General features: G+C 34.4%; 2 protein-coding genes across 7 annotated transcripts in view; one reads left to right on the top strand and one right to left on the bottom strand.

The window, feature by feature from the left end:
- LOC105218759 (uncharacterized) overlaps nt 1–7,583 on the bottom strand; it is a 107,661-nt gene extending 100,078 nt beyond the window's left edge. Inside the window, exon 1 of one of the 2 annotated variants that reach the window (XM_054226945.1) lies at nt 7,393–7,583. In XM_054226945.1, coding sequence (XP_054082920.1) covers nt 7,393–7,422 — 30 coding nt within the window. In that variant the 5' untranslated portion in view covers nt 7,423–7,583. The remainder of the gene's footprint in view (nt 1–7,392) is intronic. The other variant, XM_054226944.1, reaches the window with a different exon arrangement.
- LOC105218762 (leupaxin) overlaps nt 1–24,372 on the top strand; it is a 50,735-nt gene that overhangs the window by 8,031 nt on the left and 18,332 nt on the right. For 2 of the 5 annotated variants that reach the window (XM_029044552.2, XM_011194551.3), the window contains exons 2-7: nt 4,648–4,836; nt 21,728–21,855; nt 21,931–22,201; nt 23,762–23,891; nt 23,965–24,053; nt 24,129–24,256. In XM_029044552.2, coding sequence (XP_028900385.1) covers nt 4,752–4,836; nt 21,728–21,855; nt 21,931–22,201; nt 23,762–23,891; nt 23,965–24,053; nt 24,129–24,256 — 831 coding nt within the window. In that variant the 5' untranslated portion in view covers nt 4,648–4,751. Of the gene's footprint in view, nt 1–4,647; nt 4,837–9,676; nt 9,827–17,822; nt 17,923–21,487; nt 21,628–21,727; nt 21,856–21,930; nt 22,202–23,761; nt 23,892–23,964; nt 24,054–24,128; nt 24,257–24,372 lie in introns of those variants that run through there. The other 3 variants (XM_011194546.3, XM_011194548.3, XM_011194550.3) reach the window with 3 other exon arrangements.

Here is a 24,372-nt window from a genome sequence, read left to right as displayed (position 1 = left end):
AAACTTGTAATGGTTCTCTAAACTCTCTCAGAGTGATGTTACAAACGTTTTCACTGACTTCATATAATTTAAAGTTCAGAATTCAGTGGTTTACAGGTGAGAGTTCACGCTTCAGCACCATAAAGGAGGACGGGAATGATGAGCGACTTGCAGAGTTTGGTTTTTGGTTTTAGATACATTAGTGGGATAAATCAGACTCGAATCTGAATGAGTAGAACTGCTGGTCTTGTGATTAACTCCATCTGTTTTTTCTGATATTTATTTTTAACACTATCATCAATACTGCTTACTGCTCTTATCTTCATCATTCCAGTGCCTATTAATGTTTTCTTGAAGAAAACGTATGAATATACATGAGTATGCACTTCTAATATAGTATATGTATTTGTAAAGAAATTATCTCTCAGGGATTACGCAATCGTTTTAACTGTCAAAGGCAATGTTTTCTTTTTACTCTCCTTCGTTGTGATTTATTTGTTTTAACTGTTCTCATTATTAGTTTTTATTACTACTGCTAGCAAACCGTGTTCAACGCGTCATCTCTTATACAAACAATAAGCTCCTGATAATTATCTAAATAAGTATATTCACGATCACAATTAGATAATATATTTTGTTGTTGATCAAACTCGCTACCACGTCGACTTTAATTGGTTTACTTAATGGTTACTTTAATCTGTACTATCCGAGTATTGAACTGAATTGGTCCGCTCTGGAGATATAGTAATATGGTGGCGGCTATGCATCTGAGATCACAGCTTTAGCTTCCGAGGTCATTTCCTGCGCAGCTAGGATAGCTTCGGCGGACTAGGAGTTAGAATTTCGTTAAATCCAGCGAGTTGCTGAATGGGTGAATGGAACTATCTGAGGAGCTCAGAGAGTTCTATGGCCGCATAAGTTGCCATTCAAGCATTCTTGCGTTCTCCCCTTCTCAATCCATCAACCAAGTGTTATGGAACCTTTGGATACTTTTTGCACTCTAAGTGAAAAATGCTCTTAGTTTTCTTCAAACATTTTACGTCATTTAATCGTTTGTATTTTCTATTCATACTTCTTTCATGTACATATACGGTACATATACGGTACATATATACGCATATTATATGTATTTAGAATAAACAATATTTGTAGATGGACGCATGCAGTCAACGTTGATGAAGTCAAAAATATTTTCATTTGGCAGATTTGTAAACAATTTTATATTCGTTAAAAGCAAGTTCATTTTGTAATAGTTTCTTGTCTACTTCCTATATATGTATGTAAAGGGTGATTTTTTAAGAGCTTGATAACTTTTTTTAAAAAAAAAACGCATAAAATTTGCAAAATCTCATCGGTTCTTTATTTGAAACGTTAGATTGGTTCATGACATTTAATAAGAAGATAATTTCATTTAAATGTTGACCGCGGCTGCGTCTTAGGTGGTCCATTCGGAAAGTCCAATTTTGGGCAACTTTTTCGAGCATTTCGGCCGGAATAGCCCGAATTTCTTCGGAAATGTTGTCTTCCAAAGCTGGAATAGTTGCTGGCTTATTTCTGTAGACTTTAGACTTGACGTAGCCCCACAAAAAATAGTCTAAAGGCGTTAAATCGCATGATCTTGGTGGCCAACTTACGGGTCCATTTCTTGAGATGAATTGTTCTCCGAAGTTTTCCCTCAAAATGGCCATAGAATCGCGAGCTGTGTGGCATGTAGCGCCATCTTGTTGAAACCACATGTCAACCAAGTTCAGTTATTCCATTTTTGGCAACAAAAAGTTTGTTAGCATCGAACGATAGCGATCGCCATTCACCGTAACGTTGCGTCCAACAGCATCTTTGAAAAAATACGGTCCAATGATTCCACCAGCGTACAAACCACACCAAACAGTGCATTTTTCGGGATGCATGGGCAGTTCTTGAACGGCTTCTGGTTGCTCTTCACCCCAAATGCGGCAATTTTGCTTATTTACGTAGCCATTCAACCAGAAATGAGCCTCATCGCTGAACAAAATTTGTCGATAAACACATTTCGAACCGAACACTGATTTTGGTAATAAAATTCAATGATTTGCAAGCGTTGCTCGTTAGTAAGTCTATTCATGATGAAATGTCAAAGCATACTGAGCATCTTTCTCTTTGACACCATGTCTGAAATCCCACGTGATCTGTCAAATACTAATGCATGAAAATCCTAACCTCAAAAAAATCACCCGTTATATACTTACATACATATGTATATATGTACATATGTACAAATCCACTTCATTATATGACGTCGGAGAATTTATATGAATAAACGTCTGTATTTTCGCTTTCGATCTGCGGCAAAAGCCACTGATCTGCGTATTCACACACAAAAATAAACAACTTCGGGAAATTCCTGAGCAAATATTGAGGTTGGCTATCGGATGTTGCCGAGGGCTAAGAACACATTATTCACTGTTCTCACACAGTGTTTACATTGCTGTGAAAGAAATATTACACTTTCCACTGCGCCAAGTTACAATTTACACTGTGAGAAGTTCGGCGAGTTGTGCTTTTTATTATAAAATCATATCTAGGTACATGCTCGTATGTACATACATATATATGTCTAACATGGCGTATGAGTAACATTTTTTTCATACATATTAAGGGGGTCATCCCATGTGATGGGCTCAAAAAATTTAGTTTTTTTTATCAATTGCTTTCTTAACATGTCTAGAATACGGTAGTAAAGTGATTTTTTTTTTTAATTCGAAGTCATTTCAAAGAAACAACAGTTAGAGATGTTCGAAGCGCTGAGTTGGCAGCTGGAAACTTTTAACGAGATTTTCTCAATCACAGAAAAAATTTCGATTTAATCGTATAGTGTTACTGTTTCTTTTTTCTTGTACATAGATTTGTGCATATCAAATTTTTTATATAATAGATATATTAAATTTGTTTATTATAAGAATTTAAAATTTTTAAGAAAATTTCAAATGTTTCTTTGGTACTTTTGGTATTTTGATTTCTATGTCTTAATAATCTCTTCTATTTTTGGTTCACTCAGTGCTTAATTAGCTTGCCATCGCCGTACATATCGTTAATTTCATCGAGAACATTTTGTTTTGAAACTAATTTTAAACGTTTGGAATATTTACTAAAGCTTAGCTTGATTAATTCATTGTCATTTGTTAACGTATGCAAATTAAGATTAGAAATTTCGCTTTTGTGCAATAAAAACTTATCAAAATATAGCTAAGTAAAGTCGTATAGAGAAGCTTACCTTCAAAAAAAAATTGTATCTCCTATATGTATGTGTGTGTAAAAGAATCGTTGGAGAATTATCTGTACATGTGCTTATGTATATATGTAAATTTACACAATTAACACCGGCATAAAACTTACTAAACTAAATTATGACCGTTAAATTCACACAAATTTTTTTATGTGCGCTCCGAACAAATATCTTAAAAGCTGCACAGATTTTAATGAATTTACTCAAAAGTATATATGAACATAAGTTTATGAAGTATTTTGTGTCAGAAAGCAAAAAAAAAAATCAAAAGGTAAATAAGTATGTATGTATGTATGTATGTTTATGAGTGTTATTGTCGCGAACCAGGCAAAGTTGTGCTGCGTAGCGTTGAGTCACCGCGTCGTCGTTCACTTGTTCGCGAGTTTGCCCAACTACCGGCCGACCAAAACAATTTATCCAAAAGAGTGACACAATATGAAAGGCACGACTGGAAGTGCGATGACAACAAAAGCCTTCATCTGCGTGGGCCAAAACCAGCGCGATCAGCGCAGCACATTAGAAATTCAATCAGACAAAATTTTATTTTCATTTAGTTGAGATCAACCGTAATCCATGCACATATCTATGTATGTACATACATACATATGTACGTGTGACATTATAAAATAAAAAAATATAACTAGAAAAAATAATAATAAAAAATGTATAATTTATAAGCGAAGACAAAGCATTCGTTAGTTGTTATTGCGGCTGCTGCTGCTGTTGTGTGTACAGCTAGCGCCGGCAGCAGCGACGTTCGCTTGGCTTGGCTGATTGGCCAAATGCCCGCTGCTTCCAATGTTGTCGCATCAGATTTAGATTCATGAGATTGCGTTTGCTATTCTAACTGCATATTGTTCCAAGTTGCTTGGCAGCTTGCCGGGCTGAGTGTCTGTCAGCGGCGGAACGTACATACGTACACGTTCTCAAGCGTTCCACCGCTCCCACTTACGTTAAATATATAATACATAAATAAATATGTGTGTGTGTATGTCTTAGACAGCTGATTCGGTTGGCTGATTAAAATGTTTTCATTTATTAGCTGAAAATCAAATCATATGAATTTCTCAATTTTTTTCTTAATTCTCACAAACATACGTACATCTAAGAACAAACCACCGAAATTTCGTGTGATCGAAATGTAGTGAAGGTGACGCGATTATTCGTACCAGATGTCAGATAACTTTGATCAACCGGCTGCCAACGTTCACCGGTTCTAAAGATCGATCGCGCGCGTGATTTGTTGTTGGATAATTCCGACGTATAGTCGGTGGTTTGTGTTGGTGCTTAGCAAGTGACTTAAGTGTATGTGGTTGCCCTGTAACCCCCGTTTATCATTTACCGGAAACTTGTCCATAAAATAATAGAAATTGAAATAACTTTTTCTCTTATTTACGAATGCTCAGTGACAGAAAACTAAACATTTAAAAATACATTTTTCACTCGACAAAAACTCGTGAAACATATTTATATTCTTGCTATATGTGTATAATTTCGAACTCGAGCTAAAATGGATAGAACAATGTATGGAAAATTTGATCCCGGTGCACGACAGCCCTACCGTACAATACGAGCGAAAGGAATACAACCAGGATGTAAGTAGCATGTGCGTGTTATTATAACTATTTTGGAAGCTAATTAATTTATATTAAAATTGTGTCATATACTTCATAATTATATCATAATTTAGGATATTGGTTGGCTTACACTGCGTAATGAATAAATATGTTGAAAATATTAGTTTTTTAATATGGTTTTTTCAATTTCCAAATCGGTAGCAGTTAGGAATTTTAAAAAACTTAACTACGTATCTAAATTTTGTACGCGTTGTGACGTCTTTCTTTCTTAGAAAAATCCCTAAAAACTTGGTTTCAGACTAAATAATATCAAGCAGAATCAAGTGGTTAATTTTTAATGACTGCCATTACATAGACTCACATGCAATCGCTTCATTTTAAAATTTAAGCGGTTTAAACTGAGAAATTACTTTGCACTAAGTGCCGATAGTCTGGTAATTCTTCCCTCTTCTCTATTTATTCTAGTTTTCTAACGATAAAAATTTCCAGCTCCACTGAAAATACATTTTATTACAACATAAATGAAAAATAAATTCGTGTTCAACCCTACCTTAGGTTCTCTGGTGATTTTAAAGATTTAAAAGCGTGTGAAATATTTTCATTTGTCTACAGAATTTTATTATTAACCATATTGCTCCCATTATTAGTTTCAGATAAGCCAAACTATGTATTTTATAATTAATCTCGCTAACAACAAGTATTGTATTCATAATTTTAATGTTGGGGAAAGTTAAGCATCCAATCGTCAAATACTAAATGAAATATCCGCATAAAATTTACTGATGTATCTTCCTGACAAACTGATATAGATATAAACAATTACAATTGATATACAGTTGGTTCAGGAAAGGTCATATGTGATAGCACTCATTTAATAATATTAATAATATTATATTTTTTATTTTTATATTTTTCATTTCATTAAGACGTCTCAAATATTTATCAGACATATTTATGCTCACAACTATCATCTCACAAGTATATCAGTTATTTTTGGCAGAAATAGGAGGTATTTCCCTCATAATTTCATTAGAACGTTCAAAATACATTTTATGTTATTTTTGTATAATTAATATGATAAATAAGTAGGCGTGGTTTTAGCCTGATTTTATTCATGCCAATGCGTAATTGAAATTATTATTTTTGCAATTTACAGATACATATTTAAACAGTATTTTGTGCAAATTTGATTTAAAAACTCGAAAACTCAGCTGTTGGTACCCCATCTCCCTTGGCATTTAAAAAAGTGCTCTTCCCCTGGACAGCATAACTGGGTAATATAAAATATTTCGATTTCGGTAAAGTAAAAATATTTCGATTGTACATGGATATATTTCGATATAAATATATATATTAAAATTAGAATTTTTGGGTGACCGAACAAACAAAATATTCTTTTTTTGTAAAATTTAAAATTTTTTTTCCAAAGGTTCTATCTCTTAAAATTTTTCTCGGATTAATTTGAAATTTTTTTGCTAATATTTTTAACGTATTGTACTATTTTAAGAAAAAAATAGTTATATCAAAATTTGAAACCCACATAACTCCTTAAAGAAATAAGAGCAACTGAAATTGTTGGCGTTTTTTCTGAAATTATTCGCGCTGATTCACTTTTTAGCGCTGATTCCGCTATGAAAAAGAAATTTGATCTATGATTGAGGAAGTAAAGTAGCACCCGTTACCCTCATTTTTACTAGTTTTAAAATATTTTCACGTACATGCATTCATATATGTATTCGTAACATTGAAGTTTACTTTACAGATAATAAGATGAGTCAATTATTCGCGATTTCTCTGTAATTGAAAAATGCCTAGTATTTTTTTATAAAATTTAAAATTATAATTTGTACAAATCGACTGCAGTTAACTTTCATGGACGCCACTGTTTGCTTTTCAGCAACAATTCGAAAACAAAGCCGTTTTTCAGGCGGAGTTGTGCGCCTTTTGTGTATGCAAAGTTTGCTGCTACAAACAGCTATTGTCAAAGAACGTAAATACAATTGCTTATACGTTCTTTGCTACTGTGTTTGTTTACTACAAGATTTGTGTGGTGTAGACGTAGCTGCGTCTCAAACGCTTTCAATTGTATTTATATGTAACTTTCGGCACAATTCAATTAAAACTCGGATATTATTATTATGATAAATATCAGCAACGAAGTGTGATGCTCCCAAATACATGCATTCCTCCATAGTGTATCGAAATTGATTTGTTCTTTATGCGAGTATAAGATTCAAAGAAATATTTTCGCTGCTCAAATATCTGTGAGGTGACGCAATTTAGCATCGTTTAAGCCAATAAGATTTTATTGATCACTTGACATTTGTCAATTCTAATAAAATTCAACCCACATGAATTTGAAAAATATTCTAACTGTTATGTTATTTTTTTTTTGTTTATTTTCTATTTCTTTTTATGAGTGCACCTGTTATAGAATACTGTGGTTGTTGTTATTGTGCCGGAATGCATGAGAGGCGCTTAAATAAACAACTAAAATTAAAAACCGTGCTGAGGAAATTGAAATTAAAAAAATATGCTTACATATATTGTTAACATAAAACTCTAAAGACTTACTATGTGTCTATGCGTTTCCTTCGCCGTCATCAGCTGCTTTCTATCTCATTTATACAAGCGAAATGTATACTATGATAATTCTAATGTCTACACTATTGGTTTGAGTACAAATGTTTTTTTATTTCTATTTATTTTATTATTTTTCTTTTGCAATACTTTTTTCATTATCTCTTAATTTTCTACCAATTTCACATGTCGAGCACTTAATTGAACTATTTCAGAAAATTGTTGACCTTTGAGTGTGATTGGTTGCACAAACTTTTTTAACAAATGAAAATTACTTTTATATGTGTTTTGTGTTGTAAAAAAAACAATAACACATTCACACAATTCTCATGTTTTTTTTTGTTTTGTGTTTTCCTTTTTATCGAATTTATTGTCATACTCGTAGATTAGTTTTTCGTTTGCTCGATTTTTATTTTTTTTTTTTGTTTATTTTGGTTGCTAAATTTAGTCAAAGTCAAGTGACTCATTCATTCGTCGTAGCATCACACATTCACCAGATATGCTTAAAATTTTCTAAGCAACCGCTGTACAGTGTAACTTGCTGGTAATCACGTTGCTCAAATACCCGGCCATATTTTCCTCAGAGAATTATTTTTAAAATATTCTTAACCTCAATTTACATGAAAAGTAAGCGGAAATTCTAATGAATACAGTTGATCTTCCCTAACTCGAATATCACTATAATCCACAAAAAAACTTCGAGTTATAGAAGTTCAATTTATGGAAGTTAATTATAAAATTTAAATAGCGAATTGTTGGAGGCAAGTAATTTGTGAAGGGCTATTATTGAAGCGGTTAGGTGAGTTTCAAAATTTATATTTTTTTTTACTTACTGAATAGTAAAATATGTTTAAAAAATTAACAAAAATGTCAAATCAATCCAAAAAAATTGCCCATTGGACGAAACTTTAAACGTGTTTATCTTAAAACTCTATTTTTTGAGTCTGTGAACACGATGTCTCGAAAAGTTATGAAACAATTTTATTAAAATTTTTAGGTATTTTTAGCTGTCATCGATTGGCTAACTGCAATAGAAAAACCAATCGAACAAACTTTCCAAATTTCCATACAAACTGGCAGCGCTGAAATCGAATTGTGTATACTTGGTCGCACTGAACTCTTCAACCACCGTCTATGTCTAACGTTTTCTGCAACAAAATTAATTTTTATTAAAGTTTTTTATTCAAAGATAGCGAGCAGAGAAGTGACCAATCGATGGCAGCTTTTATTACGGTTATTTTGGCAAAAATGGGAAATTTTTAGTTAAAATTCTGTCAAAAATTCAAATTTTAATATTTTCTTTTTCCTTAGTTCATTAACTAGATTTATCCATTTACTATCGAAATAGTTCTAGTTTATCGATTTTTGATGAACCAATAATAAGTTATGCTGTCAACGGCAAGATTTTTTTGTTGGTCATATCGTGGGAGATTAGCTACCAACGGCTGAATTTTCAGAATTTGTAAATAAAAATTTCACAAAAAACTGTTTAAATATGTATGTATGCTGGTTGTTTGCAAGGAGACTCCAAATAGACGAGATATATTAGTAGAAATCAATATTACAAAAATAAAATGCTTCTCAAATTTAAAACTTTTCCACAATTTCCCTTCCTGAGCGCTTATCTCTATTTTAAATGTTTTTATTTCCTCTAAAGTAAATTGTGTTATATTTTAAATCATCTCATCGTCACATGAGTGAATAATTATTTTCTCACTTTTTTCATTTTCATCATTCTCGTCCCACAGTAATCGCCCCCGTGTTAAGACGAAAATCTGGTAGACTGATATGTTTTCGTTTTCTATATATATTTGTTGTTGTTGTTTTTATTTTTTCTCATTGCTTGCGGTGCTCGGAGTGATCAAGGTGAGATCGGCGTCAACGGCGAGTGCCACATGTGGCAATAAGTATCTGTTGCTCTTTCGACATTTTCAGCATCGTCTGAAAGGAAGGCATTTTCGGAAGCTGCAGCCTGCAGGTAGTCAAGATGTCAATGAGTGACAATCGGGGAGATGTTCAGATAAGTTTTTCAAGCATTTCCAAATAAAAATAAAGAATGAAAAATGAAATAAACGAAAACGATTTATGAAAAACTGAAAAAGTTGAAACGCTGCTGCTGTAGAGACGCGTAAAGTTCTCACTCAAGCAACAAGCCACAAAATAAGATTCTTAGCTGTCAAATAACAATTATGTATTCGAGTCGTTCTCGAAACGAGTGAATTGTCGAGTGAGTGAGTTGCTGTTATGCTCAATACAACAGCTGCTTTGCTTGCTGGCGTGCGCCTGTGGCGCTTGTTCGCTAACATGCGCGTTTAGTTGCCATCGAGATTTTGCAAGCGTGTAAACCGAAAGATATTGTTGTGAAGTTTTTAATTTTTTAATTCAAAATTATATAGCATATATTTGAAAATTATTTTCGCTTTCTGAGGTAATTAAGCGAATTCGTGAAATCTCATTTTAATCGTATGGAGCACGAGCGCGTGTGATAAAACAATAACAACAAATATATTAAATACAAATTCCGCGTTAGCATAATAAACATAATTTTAACGCGAATCGCAAATGTATTTTCAATAAATATGAAATACCTGAAATGGAATTACCTTCGCTTTTTATAATTTTTGACTATTCGCAAGTCTATAGTTTTGTTCTTGTAATGCGTTGTCCATTGTTTGCAGCAACAGCTGTGTCCTCAGCACATCTGTTCATCAGCTTACATCTGCCTGCGAGTGCATACGGATTTGCAAGTGTGTGTGTGGGCTAAAATTGATTGTTTGTGTAATAACAATTACTAAGCATAACAATAACAGCAAAAACAATCAACTTCGCTGTGCCACTGCAACTAAATGTCAATAACACTAGCCTCTTGTGTTCTATAAATATGACGATTCCTTTAATAAATATAAATATCAACTGCAATTAATATAAATAACAATCTTCACAATAAGTTTAACCGCCCTCGGCACTCGGCACAATGTGCAAACGCATCTTCGCAATCGTTATAACAGACAGACAGCTCAGTTTAATTGAGTTGATTGATTAAGGCGCGTTGCACATGTAGCGCTTACTGATCTAGCAATATATGTACATATATAAATATCAACATTTAATATATTATTCCCTAGCTTGTATTCGTCCTCAGTCATTGGGCTACAGTTGTGATCACAATGTTGGAAGTTTCAACAATTGTGTTGCCAAAAATATGTAACGGTTCCATTACATACATACAGCTATGGTCAACTAATTAACAGGGCTGCTGTTGATGATGTTACCATTAATAAGTCGAAAAGTTAACTAGAATAATTTAAACTTTTTGATTTAAACTAACCGAAGCATTGATTCAATTACCCTCTTACATGTGTTTGTTTTGGAAATTGCTTCCCATTTCATCTTTACATTTTCGATTGTTCCGACTTTGTTCAATTGGGTTTTCTTTAATAATTGCTCCCAGAGGTTCTCAATAGGGTTCAGGTCTGGACTGCACGAAGGCCAGTCTAATAAAAAAATCATATAATCATCCATCGTTTAGTTGACCGCGCGGTATGTTTGGGGTCGTTACCTTGCTGAAACAGCCAAGTAACAGACATATTTGAAATGTGGAAACATTACATCTCTCAGTACAGATATGATCCATATGTCCTTAAATTTTTGTTAATGGTCCAACACCTCTCCATGACAGAACATATCACTATATTACCGCCGCCGTGCTTTAGTGTGGGAAGAGTGTATTTGGGGTCAAACTTTTTACTTCGCGGACGCCGAACTTAAGTTTTTCCTTCTGGTGATAGTCTATTTATTTTCGTTTCATCCAAAAATACGACTCTTTTCCACTCCTTTAGGGTAATATGAAGATATTTCTTGGCGAATTCAAGTCGTTTCTTGCGATTTCGCTCTGACCGCAGTAGCTTCTTGCGAGAAGTCCTTCCAAAGAGTCATTTCTTAACCTTCTTTTGATAAGATTTCATTAAACCTGCCATATCCATTGTAAAGGGTTTATCAGTAATAGCCCTACACAAGTTTTTAAATAAAACAAAAACGGTTTGGGATATCAATGAAATTCTTCATTCCTGTGAAAGTATATTCGATGCCATTATGAATGGAACTCAATTTCTTTTGCATGGCCACCACGGGCACGCTTGAAGAAGTGCAGACGCTGAACCCAATTTTCGTGAGATAACACGATCACCAAACTTGGTTTTTTATAAATCAATTGTGACATTTGCTGTGTGGCTTGTGACGCCGTTCAGTTGGAACCATATCATGACGACCATAAATTGGACGTAGCGCCTTAAAGTTGAGGCCACTAACTCCGCATTATGGCAGTAAATCGTATATCTTTTCATGATAAAATGATAAACCTTACTGAAGAGAAATGTCAAAAGAGCGGGAAAAATATGGCGTCGCTTGCTGTCCCTATCGGTCTACTTTTGTAGCCTCGCTATTGAAAAACCCTTTATCATGTGTAAATAGTTTATATTTTTTCGGATTCTATAAATCACAATCTACAAGCCTCTTCAATGGTTAACTGCTGGGAAATAATATAGGCATTTATTATTCTAGAATATATTATATCTGAAGTGGCCAGGTACTGTATAGAAATAGAGAGTAGATTGTTACCATTTTCGAATATGATTTATAAAAACTTGGACGTTGTCAATTATTTGTGAGTGACATTCCAAATATGGCATTATTCATTCAAACCATTGTAGAATTACGTTCCGATTTTTATATAAAGGCCTTTACAGCGTCTCAGCTAGTTCTGGTTAAAAATGGGTCGCAAAAGATCTTTCTGTATAAAGTCAAAAAAGGCAGTTTAACCTAGATCTCACAGTGGTGCCCGATTTGCATTCCATTCGACCGCTGTGAGTCCACACTCTGACCACAGTCGGCATCTAACCCACTTAGCTATAAAATTATGGGTCATCCCCGAGCCAAACTTAACTGCACTATTTCATTGCTCTTACACTAGTTTCATTTCGAAAAAAATAATTTTTCCCCAATTTATACACAGACCCATAAATACGTACGTTAGTTTATGTTTTCTTTAATAACCTCGAAATGCCACCGAACAATCCAATGAAATGTGTGAGGCGTACGGACGATTTGGCACTTTCGACGATTTTATTTTCCAACCACTGCACAGTGGTTCAGCTTGTATGAAGGCGCGGTCATAAATACTTCCCGTTGAGATATCGCTATGAAATTTTCACCAAAAATAGAAAAATAGAAAAATATTTTAAATATATATTAAAAAAATTGGCCCCATCGGATTACTAGGTCCTATAGCTCCCATAGAACAGTAATTGCTATTATATGGCAATGATGTGCAAAAATGGAGCGTCAAAACTTTCAGTAAGGCTTTGGAAAACAGTTAAGAAAGTGAGAAAAAAGCTGAACATGATTTGTCGTTATAGTTTCCCTCATCCAACCCTCATATTCCACCTATAAGAATAATATCATATACAAAATTAATGTAGGGAAAAAGCAAATTATCAACCAATTTAGTACAGTTCATTTTTTCACTGACATTCAACAGCCATTATAATTAGAACAAAAACTTATAATGTATCCTCTAGTAAACCGTACACAGATTGAAATAAAGACGATTTATCCTTCTTTCCAAGCTTCCTTAGCCCAATTATGATGAGTTTGAACTTAAAAATAGTTAATTCAAAGGCCATTATTATTTTGACGATTGCAAATACATCTGCAACTTTCCGCACCCAACTTTAACACTTTTATTACCTTAAGACTCTGCTAAATACTATATAAAATACAATTAAAGGGGGATCGCGGGGGAACACAATTAAAACTTTATGTAAACACATTGAAGACGCAGAAAAAAGATCCAAAAAAATATAGGTGATATAAAACACTAATTTCACAAAAAATACAAATATCGTTAGTTTTAATTAATTTTACAAGTTAAAGTAAATACCTTTAGCTTCAAAATCTATTAAAAATAATCTTGATTCGTTAACCTGAACAATTACCAGAACAAATGGAAGTCCTTTGTTTCTGCGAAATTAAAAAAAAAATTCTGATGTGCTTTAAAAAAAATCCGGTTGTTCATGCATTTAACTCTATTTTTAGAAAGTACCGTTAGATTTTTAGGAAAACCCGGTTTGCAAATAGGAAGTGTGGACAATTTAGAGGCCATCGGTATACATTTTGTCGAAAAATCGTGAGATGGATTTTTTGATTTTTGGCCTATGGCGGAACCACTGTGCACTGCCGATATTATATAGTGAAATTGTTTTGTTTGTTTTTCCTGCAGTTGGCTTCGAAATTCTCAATCGATTTTGAAATCTTTGCGGTCGTCACGCCAAAAATAAATTCATAAATACAAATATGTGTGCTATTTTCACACATTTGATTTTTGCGCGAGTTTTCGTAATGCATACTAGATTCAAGATTTATACTCACACACACACACACAAATCCATAAAACGACTCAGTTTAAACCAAATCTAATAGGTGTGTGTGCCGCCTAATTTTCGCTTCCGTCTGTGGAATAGCATTTCCCAATTCTGTCTACTTCTTTGCCATATTACAACATTAGAACTCCGCCGCTGACGCTGACGCCGTCACCGACGCTTTTCGCCAACGCTATTTTACCGCCCAATGCTTTACATTACCGAACTGAACATAGAATGCGACATATAACTGCGATTGTAAATCAGCCGGTCAGACGGCCTTTGTATTCTAGGCCATTTGGTGTTTTTTGTTTTTCTTTTTGCTGTTTTTGTTACCACTCGTGCTTAGACAGGTGTTCGATTAGCTGCTTTTGTTTTTTGCCGATCTGTTCGTACATACTCGAAGCGCAATGTTTTTATTTACGCTTCGCGAATAATGCAACACATCTCTCGCCACCTCGGTAGAGCGCGGTACAACGCTTGCGAACTTTGTTGCTGTTTTTTGTTTTATTACGTTCAGCGCTATTTGTATAGCGTATTGTTGTGGTTGCGTCTAATCTTCCATCGTTTGTTTATGTTATTCTAATTGTTGTGATTGGTTTGGTTGCAATTTATTCGCGTGTTGTTTTTGTTGTGATTGTGCGGTAATTGATCGTCAATATTTGAAAGCTTTTAGCTTAATTGAAAAGGTCCTCGAGTAAGGTGGTAGGTATTGAATTAAAATATTGTGGGGTGGCAAATGATTTTGCCATTTCGAAGTGAGGTAGTTTCATTAAAATAATAATATTTAATCGACATTCAGTTTTTTTATTTTTATTATTCTTATTTCATCAGTCATTTTCTAAATTCAAAATTTCGGAAAAACTACTAATGAGTTTAGTCTTTATCGGTGATTATTATCTTCTGTATACGTACATATGCATGAGACCTAGTTTACTCCACTCCCACACGCTATCGTTAACTTAAACTCGATGGAATTCATATTCATAGTTGAGATTTGCGCGATCACCAAGAGTTTTTAAGGAAATTTCGTTCTAACTATAATCTGTAAATTAGTAGTAAAAAAATAAACTTAGCTGAACTCAAGCATGTATGTAGTTCCTCTTCCGCTTAAACGGTTATAGCTGAATCCGCCAATTGGAAATCCCAGTTCCTTCTCCAGGCTCTTCTCCACCTGGTGGTGGTCTTCCTCCTCTTCGGCTTTCACCAGCGGGTACTGCATCAAATAATTTAAAAGTTAAAGCGCTTTTGTCCATTCGAACAACATGATCTAGCCAGCGTAACCGCTGTCTTTTTAATCGCTGAACTATGTTAATGTCGTCAAATAACTCGTACTCATCACTCCATCAATGTTCAAAGGACAATAAATCTTCCCCAAAACCTTTCTCTTCTAGTGCCGCCTCATCGAATGTTAACATCGTCCACAATTCTACATCATAAAACAGCACGGAAGTAATGAGCAATTTGCAGAGTTTGGTTATTGTTCGTCGAGAGAGGGCTTTAATTTTCAATCGCCTACTCAGTCACAAGTAACACCTGTTGGCAGGAGTGATTTCTAGGCTGACATTGTTGGAGTTGTTGATACTGGTTCCCAGGTATACGAAATTATCTACGACTTCGAAGTTATGACTGTCAACAGTGACGTGGGAGCCAAGACGCGAATGCGCTGACTGTTTGTTTGATGACAGGAGATATTTCGTCTTGTCCTCATTCACCTCCAGACCCATTCGCTTCGCCTCTTTATCCATGCGGGAAAAAGCAAAACAAACGGCGCGGTTGTTGCTTCCGATGATATCAATATCATCGGCGTACGCCAGCAGCTCTACACTCTTATAGAAGATTGTACCTTCTCTATTTAGCTCTGCGGCTCGTATTATTTTTTTCAGCATCTTGTTAAAGATTTCGTCCTCTCTGAAACCTCGTTTAGTTTAGAACGGTTAGTATAGATCCATTTGGATCCTAACGGAGCTTTTGGTGTTACTCGAATTTGGTTTACAAAGCCGTATTAGTTTTGGCAAATTCAGACACAGCAGCATAGAGGCCCGCTCCTTTTTGTGCTGTCAAAAGCAGCTTTAAAATTTTCAAAGATATGGTGTGTGTTGATTCTCTTTTCATGGGTCTTTTCCAAGCTATGACGCATGTTGAATATATAGTCAGTTGTAGATTTTCCAGGTCTAAAGCCACACTGATAAGGTCGAATCAGTTTGTTGACGGTGAGCTCTAGTATTTCACACAGTACGCTCGATGAACCTTATATGCGATATAGAAAAGGCTCCTCCCACGGTAATTGACACACATTGTAGTGTCTTCCTTTTTGTGGATTGGGCACTGAGATTCCAATCGCCAGGCATGCTTTCTTCCGACCATATACTGCAAAGAAGCTGATGCATGCACCTTATCACTTTTCCGCCTTTGCATTTGAATAGCTCGGCCAGCAAGCCATCCACTCTGTTGTTCTTCAAGCGAATAATTGCTATTCTTCATAGTCAGTCGATGGAACAGATGGGTTGGGTCTCGGGTTCGCCATATCCTTGTGTTGTACTTTGTCAGGCTGGAGAATATTACCCTCCACAGATTCAGTATACTCTGGGCATCAATCGCTAGATTCCCTCTGTGGGATTACAAGATAATGCTCCGGCTTTAAACCTTCTTTTAGTCATAGCATGTACTTTTTCCAATTATTAATGATTGACTTAGAGCCGACATTTTGTACTGTTAATTTGATTGTTGATTTGTGGTAAAACTCAGTACTTCGATCCTTGTTTATGTTAACTTAATTTAACTATAATATAATGTGAACATGGTATAAGCATAGTCCTACTATACCTGTGGATGAAAAGATTCGTAATACTAGGGAAACCACTTCTGCATCAAATTTATTATTTTTAGAGCGTTTCATCATGCCGTCATGTAAAGTAAATATATTTTTACTGAATTCCTAACCGATCCAGTAGAATTCTAAAATCCTAAAATCTAACATTAAATAATCTGATTTATTTTTGATTTCATTGTCCAACACATTGTTTTGGACTTCAAAGTGAGAACTCAGAAACTAATTCAAACCATACCTTGCTGTATAATATGCAGATTTATATCGATTACCAAACTGAGAGAGTTGGAACTTTAAAAATAACATTCCGTTATTAGGAATGATATTTGATTTATAGAGCAGTTTATATTATACATGTAGCTTAGCGATAAACATTTTTCTTAATGAAAGCAAATATCAACCACAAGTATACCAATGCAAAGTAGTGTAATGTATTTTTAAAGCATTTCCATAAATAAAATAACTCTAACAAATAAAAAATATAAAGACCTTATTAAGTTCGATAACAAAGATATTTATATTCATGTGTGTATCACAATCGGGTTATGCAGCGCTGCTGCGATATTTACTAATCAGCTATAATCCACTTTTGACATACCGACCAACTGGCTATCTAAGTAATGCTACGTATGAGTATGTGTGTATGTACGTAGAAACCACATAGCATATGTGGGAGGTTTATGAATTGAATGCTAGCCAGCTTAATCCCAATTAAGTGGAATTACTTTAGAACGCAAAAAGTTTGCATATTTTCTATTCTTAATATAACCTAATCGTTGTGGCTTTAGCGATGTTGAACATTAACAGCTTTCGTATTTAAATCCAACTCATGATGGTAATATTTTAAAATTACGGAGTTTCACCAGTTTTGATATATTTCAGTTAATTTATTGGTATTCTTCTGTTTTTGTACTTTGTGAGTTCTTCGTGTTGTGACCATTTGTGGAAATTGCTTAAAGTCGAATGTAACCCTATCTGGCAATTGTCCAGCTGTCTGCTACCTGCTACTCAACATAACTTAATAATTATTTTCAAATCATCGTTAAATATTCTGCTAGTTCCATTTCTGTAGTTCTAAAATACGCGATTTCTGTTTATTATGCTCGCGTTTTCGAAATATTTCCGTCTATAACCGTTAATTCATGGTGCTGTTCGCCAACGCGTTAATGTTTTTACAGTGATTTCCTTATTTGAGAATGTCTTCGAAGCTATACTCGTCATCGATTCTAAGTCCGCCAAATGATGCTTTCAAAGTGGGCGAGTTCGAAAGGCGTTTGGGTAAGTTCACTCTCCAATTCAATGGCAGCATTAACTTGGAATGTCAGTGTGCTTATATATGTGATTAGAGTTTTGTTACGATTGTCGTAAAACATGTTTAAATTTAGATTTCATTATTTCATTGACATATTTTGTTGTTGACAATAATATTTACATATGCAATTAACGCAAATTCTAAAACTTATTAATTTCGGGATTTCGAATTTTGTATTCAGCACAATCAATATCAAACACGGATAAGGTGCTACTAAATTTGAATTCCATTCCTTCTTTTATATACGTGTATTGTCTAGGGTCATTCATGTAAAAATATAAGTTGACCTTCAAACTTTTTTTTAGTTTTAAAGAAAAACTGCAAGGAAGGGCTAAGTTCGCGAAATTTATTGATGTAATTTTATTAAGATAACATAATTTAACCCATATATTCGGCATAAAGTCCAATAGAATATCGAAAATTTCCATATACTATATGTATATAAGGGCTGAGATAATTCCTGAACCGATTTCAATTTTCGTCACCAAGCTACACTTTATCTAAGATTATATTCTTACTTAATTACTACATATTAACCGATTTCTAAGGTATAGAGCCCACCCTATTTATATATATAACCTATAATTAGGTATCTAAAAGCTATGGACGTTATAAGCCGATTTTAACCATTTTTGGAGACACACTATTAGAAGAACAATCCCTCTGAATTTCATTAAAGTATATGAGGAATTAACCGATATTTCCGGTAAAAAATTACCCTTAAGCACTGAGATCTTCATTTTCGATATCCGGCGTCTTGAAAAGTTATAATCCGATTTTTGCAGCAAAACAACTATTCAAATAATCGTAGTAGAACGACTGTTACGACTATTCGAATAGCATTAATCGGTTAATATTCATACGAACGGTTATAAACCGGATATTCGAAGAATCAGTTTTCAGGTTATTCGAACAATTTTAAGAGCCCTAGTGTACATTATAAATTGAAAGAATCAGACGGAATTCAAAATTGAGTTATATGGGAAGTAAACATTTTTATGAACCCCCATATTGCATCGGTAATATCAGGATGATGAAAAAATATAATCTTTTCATTTTGTTGAAATTGGTCAAGTAGTTCCTGAGATATGGTTTTTGACCCAAAAGCGTGATAAATCTCCAAATTCACCTTCCCACGGTTCCAAGGAACATGTGTACCAAGTTTCATCAAGATATTTTAATTTTTAGGCAAGTTATTTGTTTCACGGACAGACGGACGGACGGACAGACAGGCATCAGGATTTCAACTCGTCTCGTTTTTGTATTAAACTATATTAAACTCGTTTAGTTTTATAACATACAAACAACCTTCTTCTTCTTGACTGGCGTAGACACCGCTTACGCGGTTATAGCCGAGTCCAACACAGCGCGCCACGTTTCCCTCCTTCTCGCAGTTTGGCGCCAATTGGTTATACCAAGCCAAGCCAGGTCCCTCTCCACGTCGTCCTTCCATCAGAGTGGAGGTCTCCCTCTTCCTCGGCTTCCACCAGCGGGAACTGCATCGAATACTTTCAGAGCTGGAGCACTTTCATCCATACAAACAACCGTTATGTGAATAAAACTATAATACTCTCTTTGCAACATGTTGCGAGGCTATAAAAATTTATATTTTTGAAAAAAAAGATACCTTTTATGGACGAAAATAAAATAAGCCGCATTGATCCTGATTGTAGAATATTTAAAAATCATGAGAAAACCCAAAGATCGTAAAGCAGGGTGGCGAATTTTAAAAAGTTTAGGAGTTATTTTCATGGCGTGGGGTTGGACCACTAGTGAAGATATAAGGGAATATGGATAATTTGTAATCTTGATGTAATAAGGAATACGATGGATCTACATTATTTTAATATAAACTGAAACCTTATCACTGATAGCGATCCCCAGTATACAGTGACTGAGGTAAAATTCTAGTTTACACAAGAAAAAATCACCTTATTGATTGACTAGCGCAAACTGAACCCGAATTTCGAACCCATTTTCGTTGGCAACATTGCTAAACATGGCCGCTTTTAATTGTTAATGAAAATAAGCAATACTGACAGCTGTGAAATAGCTAAATTTTTCTAATGTGATAGTTCTAATAAAAACGTATTTATAAATTTATCCAATTTTATTTTACCAAACTGAAAATATTATTGCCAATCAAATGTATATGAGAGTTTATAACTCGCTTTGCTGCTGGCTGTCACCTACAAATTTGGAACTGATTAAAAGCGCAGTTAATCGGGGTTAACTCTGCCGTCTGTCTAGGCTATTAGACAAAAAAAAAAAAAAAAATAAGATGAGCTTTGGGAAGGAGTACAATACTCTTTCCTTTGCAAAGATGCCATTGGTTAATAAAGTGCTTGTCAAGCAAATGTAAAGCAGTTTGTGAGAATAACGGTTATGACAAAATGTATTATTTATGTGGATTATATTTAATATAAAATAATTTCATTATACTTGTTAATAATATTTAGTATTTTGTATAGATCTTTTTGAATCTATTTGTATTATATAAACAAAAACAATTAAATATAAATATCTACATATATTCATATATGATTCTATTTAATGGATACAAAGCTTTCCCATAACTCAATATTAAGCTAATTCGCTTCTGGTTTTAAATTTGTTGTCTATGCTTATTCTTAATTTTAGAATTAAATACCACAACATACTATATGAATATATTTTCATGCAAATTATGGTTAGAAATAGTGAAAAAATACGAGACGATATTAAGATATTTTTCAAATATGTTTGTATTTATTCGCTCTGAAAAGATATAATTTCATTAAAATTATTTTGCTTTCTTTTTGTTGTAATTTCAACAAGAATTTTTATTAATAACTATAGTATCAGCCAGAACAAGCAGATCACAATCTAAATTTGAAATATTATAGAAAAAGTTGTTCGTCACAAATTCCACTTAAAAGATAATCCACTACAATATCGAAATGAGACATGCGTAACTTGTTTAACTGCATATATATATTAATGTACATACATATGTATGTATAACTTACTAAAAATAAATTACGAACTAAAAAATATTTTACGCTAAATTACAATAACTATTGTAGAACTGAAATGAACGCAAACAATCATAATCAAACCAAAATAAACGACCATAGACTTCGCGGGCCACACGAACAGGTATCTACTGATAACGCGCTATCAGCAACGTAAAGCAACACAAACAAGCGCGAATGTGATCGGCCATACAGACTACACGAATGAGCTATGAAAGAAATCAGACATTTTTTAAAACTCAGTCGAAGTAACTATTTAATTTAAAAAATGTTCATCAATATTATCAAAATCCACAAACATGTTTTAAAAAAGATTACGTAAAGTCAAAACATGAGAGCTGAAATTAAAAATAAATAATCTAACATAATCGCATCTATATATAAAACTACAAACAATTTAAAAAGCGAATTGGAAAAGCTCAAACCTGTTAGCTTTCTTCTCTGAAAACTGAGATGGTAGAGTGTAGCGCCTCAACTGAAAGATAAACTAATTACAACAGTCATCGTTGACAGGTTTGCGCTCAGTTTTTGTCGACACTGCGGTCATTTCTACTCTATCAGTTAAAAAGTTAATGTTTCAGTATTTAACGTTTCCACAGTGTTGACCTATTGTATTGTACCTGTTAATTATGAGTCACGGCGATTATGATAACTTAAGTGGGGGAAATAATAATATACTCCTTTAAAAGAATATGTATTTTTTCTATTAAATTGACGGCATTATTTACTAATTTTTTTTGTCATTTCTTATTTTTAGATGCACTTCTTGCCGATCTGCAGAGCAGTGTGCCCGGCAATCGTCCACCACAGTACAATACCTCCAATATTAACTATGGCGATAGCTCAGGCTACGGCAGTTTGCGTGGTAAAGCAGCGCAGCCACCGGTGAGTCTTACAAATATTTGGCGCATTTGACTAAAAACTTAAATTTAACTATAAATATATTTTTTCTAAATGCAGGTAGTGCATCAAGAACACTACAGTGTTACCGAAACAAGAACGGCGGCATCACCAACGCGCAATGTTGGTGGCTACAATGGTTTGGGCAGTAGCATCGGTTCGTCACCGGTGGGACAGTCATATAATTACCAAAATCAGGGAACACTTGGACGTACGAGTGGCGCCTATAATGGCTCTCCCGTGCAACAAAACTCGAAAAATCTATCTGAGCTGGATTCGCTTTTGGAGGATTTGAGTAATGCCAGATATAATAGTAATTATGAGAAAAAAGGTAAATAGCAACATTTTTTATAAGGAGTATGCAATTAACTTTAATTTAGTTGCTAGAAATAGTCTTCTTCAATCCACTATTGCTTTAATTTGCTCTGAGAAGGAGCCTTTCATTTTACTTGATAACTATATGTCCATTAAATAACAATGTATGTGATTGGCGTGGAAACTGTTTAGCCGGTTATAGCCGAATCGATAATAGCGCGCCACTCCTATCTTTCCCTCGCAGTTCGGCGCCCAACTGTAACCAGGTCGCTCTTCACCAGTTCCCTTCAACGGAGTGGAGGCCTTCCCCTTCCTCGGCTTCCTCCGGCGGGTACTGCATCGAACACTTTCAGAGCTGGACTGTCATGTTGACCTACCCGCTGTCTTTTTATTCGCTGAACAATGTCAATGTCGTCGTATAAATCGTACAGCTCATCGTTCCATCGTCTGCGGTATTCGCAGTTGGCAAGAACCGTTGAAAACTCTGATGTTGAAATCGTCCAAACTTCTGCACCATAAAGCAGGACGGGAATAATAAGCGACTTGTAGAGTTTGATTTTGGTTCGTCGAGAGAGGACTTTACTTTTCAATTGCCTACTCAGTCCAAAGTAGAACCTGTTGACAAGAGTGATTCTGCGCTGGATTTCGAGGCTGACATTGTTGGTGTTTTTTCCAGGCGGGAAAAAGCAGAACGCGAGCTGTCGGCCATCTTATCAAGCTCTTCATACTCACGCATTTCGGCCTCTTTCTTTTTTGTCTGCAAATGCGTCTCGCTTCTTTCTAAAATAATAACCATAAATAAAGCAAAAAACTAAAAGTTCCACGGCTGTCGGTTTTACGAAACCAGATCGAACCCCGAATTTTTATCAGTCAACGACTGTCAAATCGGCAAAATTTCTCAAATTATTTGGCGAATGTTTTATGTCGCTACAACAAGTAAAAGTGACAAGCATCACCATTGAATACCTGATTGAAAAATACTTTGTTTGATATTCTCTTAATCTACTTAAAATTATTTTTTGTTTCAACAATTTTCTACTTGCTCTTATTTGCTGTGCAAGAATTTTCTAATAAAGAACGATAAAAAGAAATATGTAAATTAAATTAAATGTTTGTCAAATTTTTATTCATCCACTGCTATAAGCGGATATAACTCATAAGCGACAAAAAAGTTTCACGGTCTGTGTATTTTTCTCATTAGTTAAGCTAACTAACTACCCACCTTGGTGAAGACACACTTGCTGCCAGTGTTAATATTCATTATGTAAAGATGGTTTATGGTTTTATGGTTTCTTTAAAGTGTACACAACAGCAACATCACTTAATGCCATTAACTCACAAGTTACTTCACACTTCCAGTAGGACTGAGTGTTCGACAATCATCGACATTATGATGAACTTACAACTATATCTATTACATAGGGGGTGTAGAAGAAATGGTATAGCCTCATTCTTAACCATTCCCTTTTATGTAGACCCGATTGCCATGAATGATTCGGTTTTATAATTAACTTAGCTTAAGTTAGGTAATTTTTAACACTATCAAAAACGACTTAAATTATTTATTTTCTTCCAGAAAACATAGTGCCAACGAGTTATAGTTCAATCTCCAAATATAATACCTACAATTCCAGCGACGAGCGGCCAACAATTGATAGTCTTCTTAGCGAAATGGATAACGCCTCAAACTATGCTGTACCTAACGGGTAACTATTGTACAAATATAGCGTCTTATATTTATGTGTATATGAATTTCATTATTATATTACATGAAATTAGAAGCCTTACCAAGTCACCAACGCCTGGGCGACATGTTAGCATTACAGTACGCGAGACCAAAACTGAGACACTTGCGCCAGAAGGTCCAGGTAAAAATAAATTCTTTTAATCCAAATGCTAAGCAGACTATGATTAACTCCAAATTTTTTATTTTTATTTTAAAGTTGGCATTGTTGAAAAGGAAATCGTACAGAATGACATTTATGTGCCAAATCAAGCGCCGCCATCGGGTTATGCATCGTCAGCCACTAAGGAATTGGATGATTTAATGGCATCGCTATCTGATTTTAAGGTAAGATAAGCCAACAATTATATTTCTTACTGAGGTGACTTTTCAAAAGTAGTGCCGTAAATGTTAGACAAAAACTTTAACTTTTGACATTCAGTATACAAATACAGCGAAAACAA

The sequence above is a fragment of the Zeugodacus cucurbitae genome, chromosome 3, assembly GCF_028554725.1.
Source record: "Zeugodacus cucurbitae isolate PBARC_wt_2022May chromosome 3, idZeuCucr1.2, whole genome shotgun sequence".
NCBI lineage: Eukaryota > Metazoa > Arthropoda > Insecta > Diptera > Tephritidae > Zeugodacus > Zeugodacus cucurbitae.
Note: the sequence above shows the minus strand (reverse complement) of the source record. Positions and strands in the feature narration are given on the sequence as shown.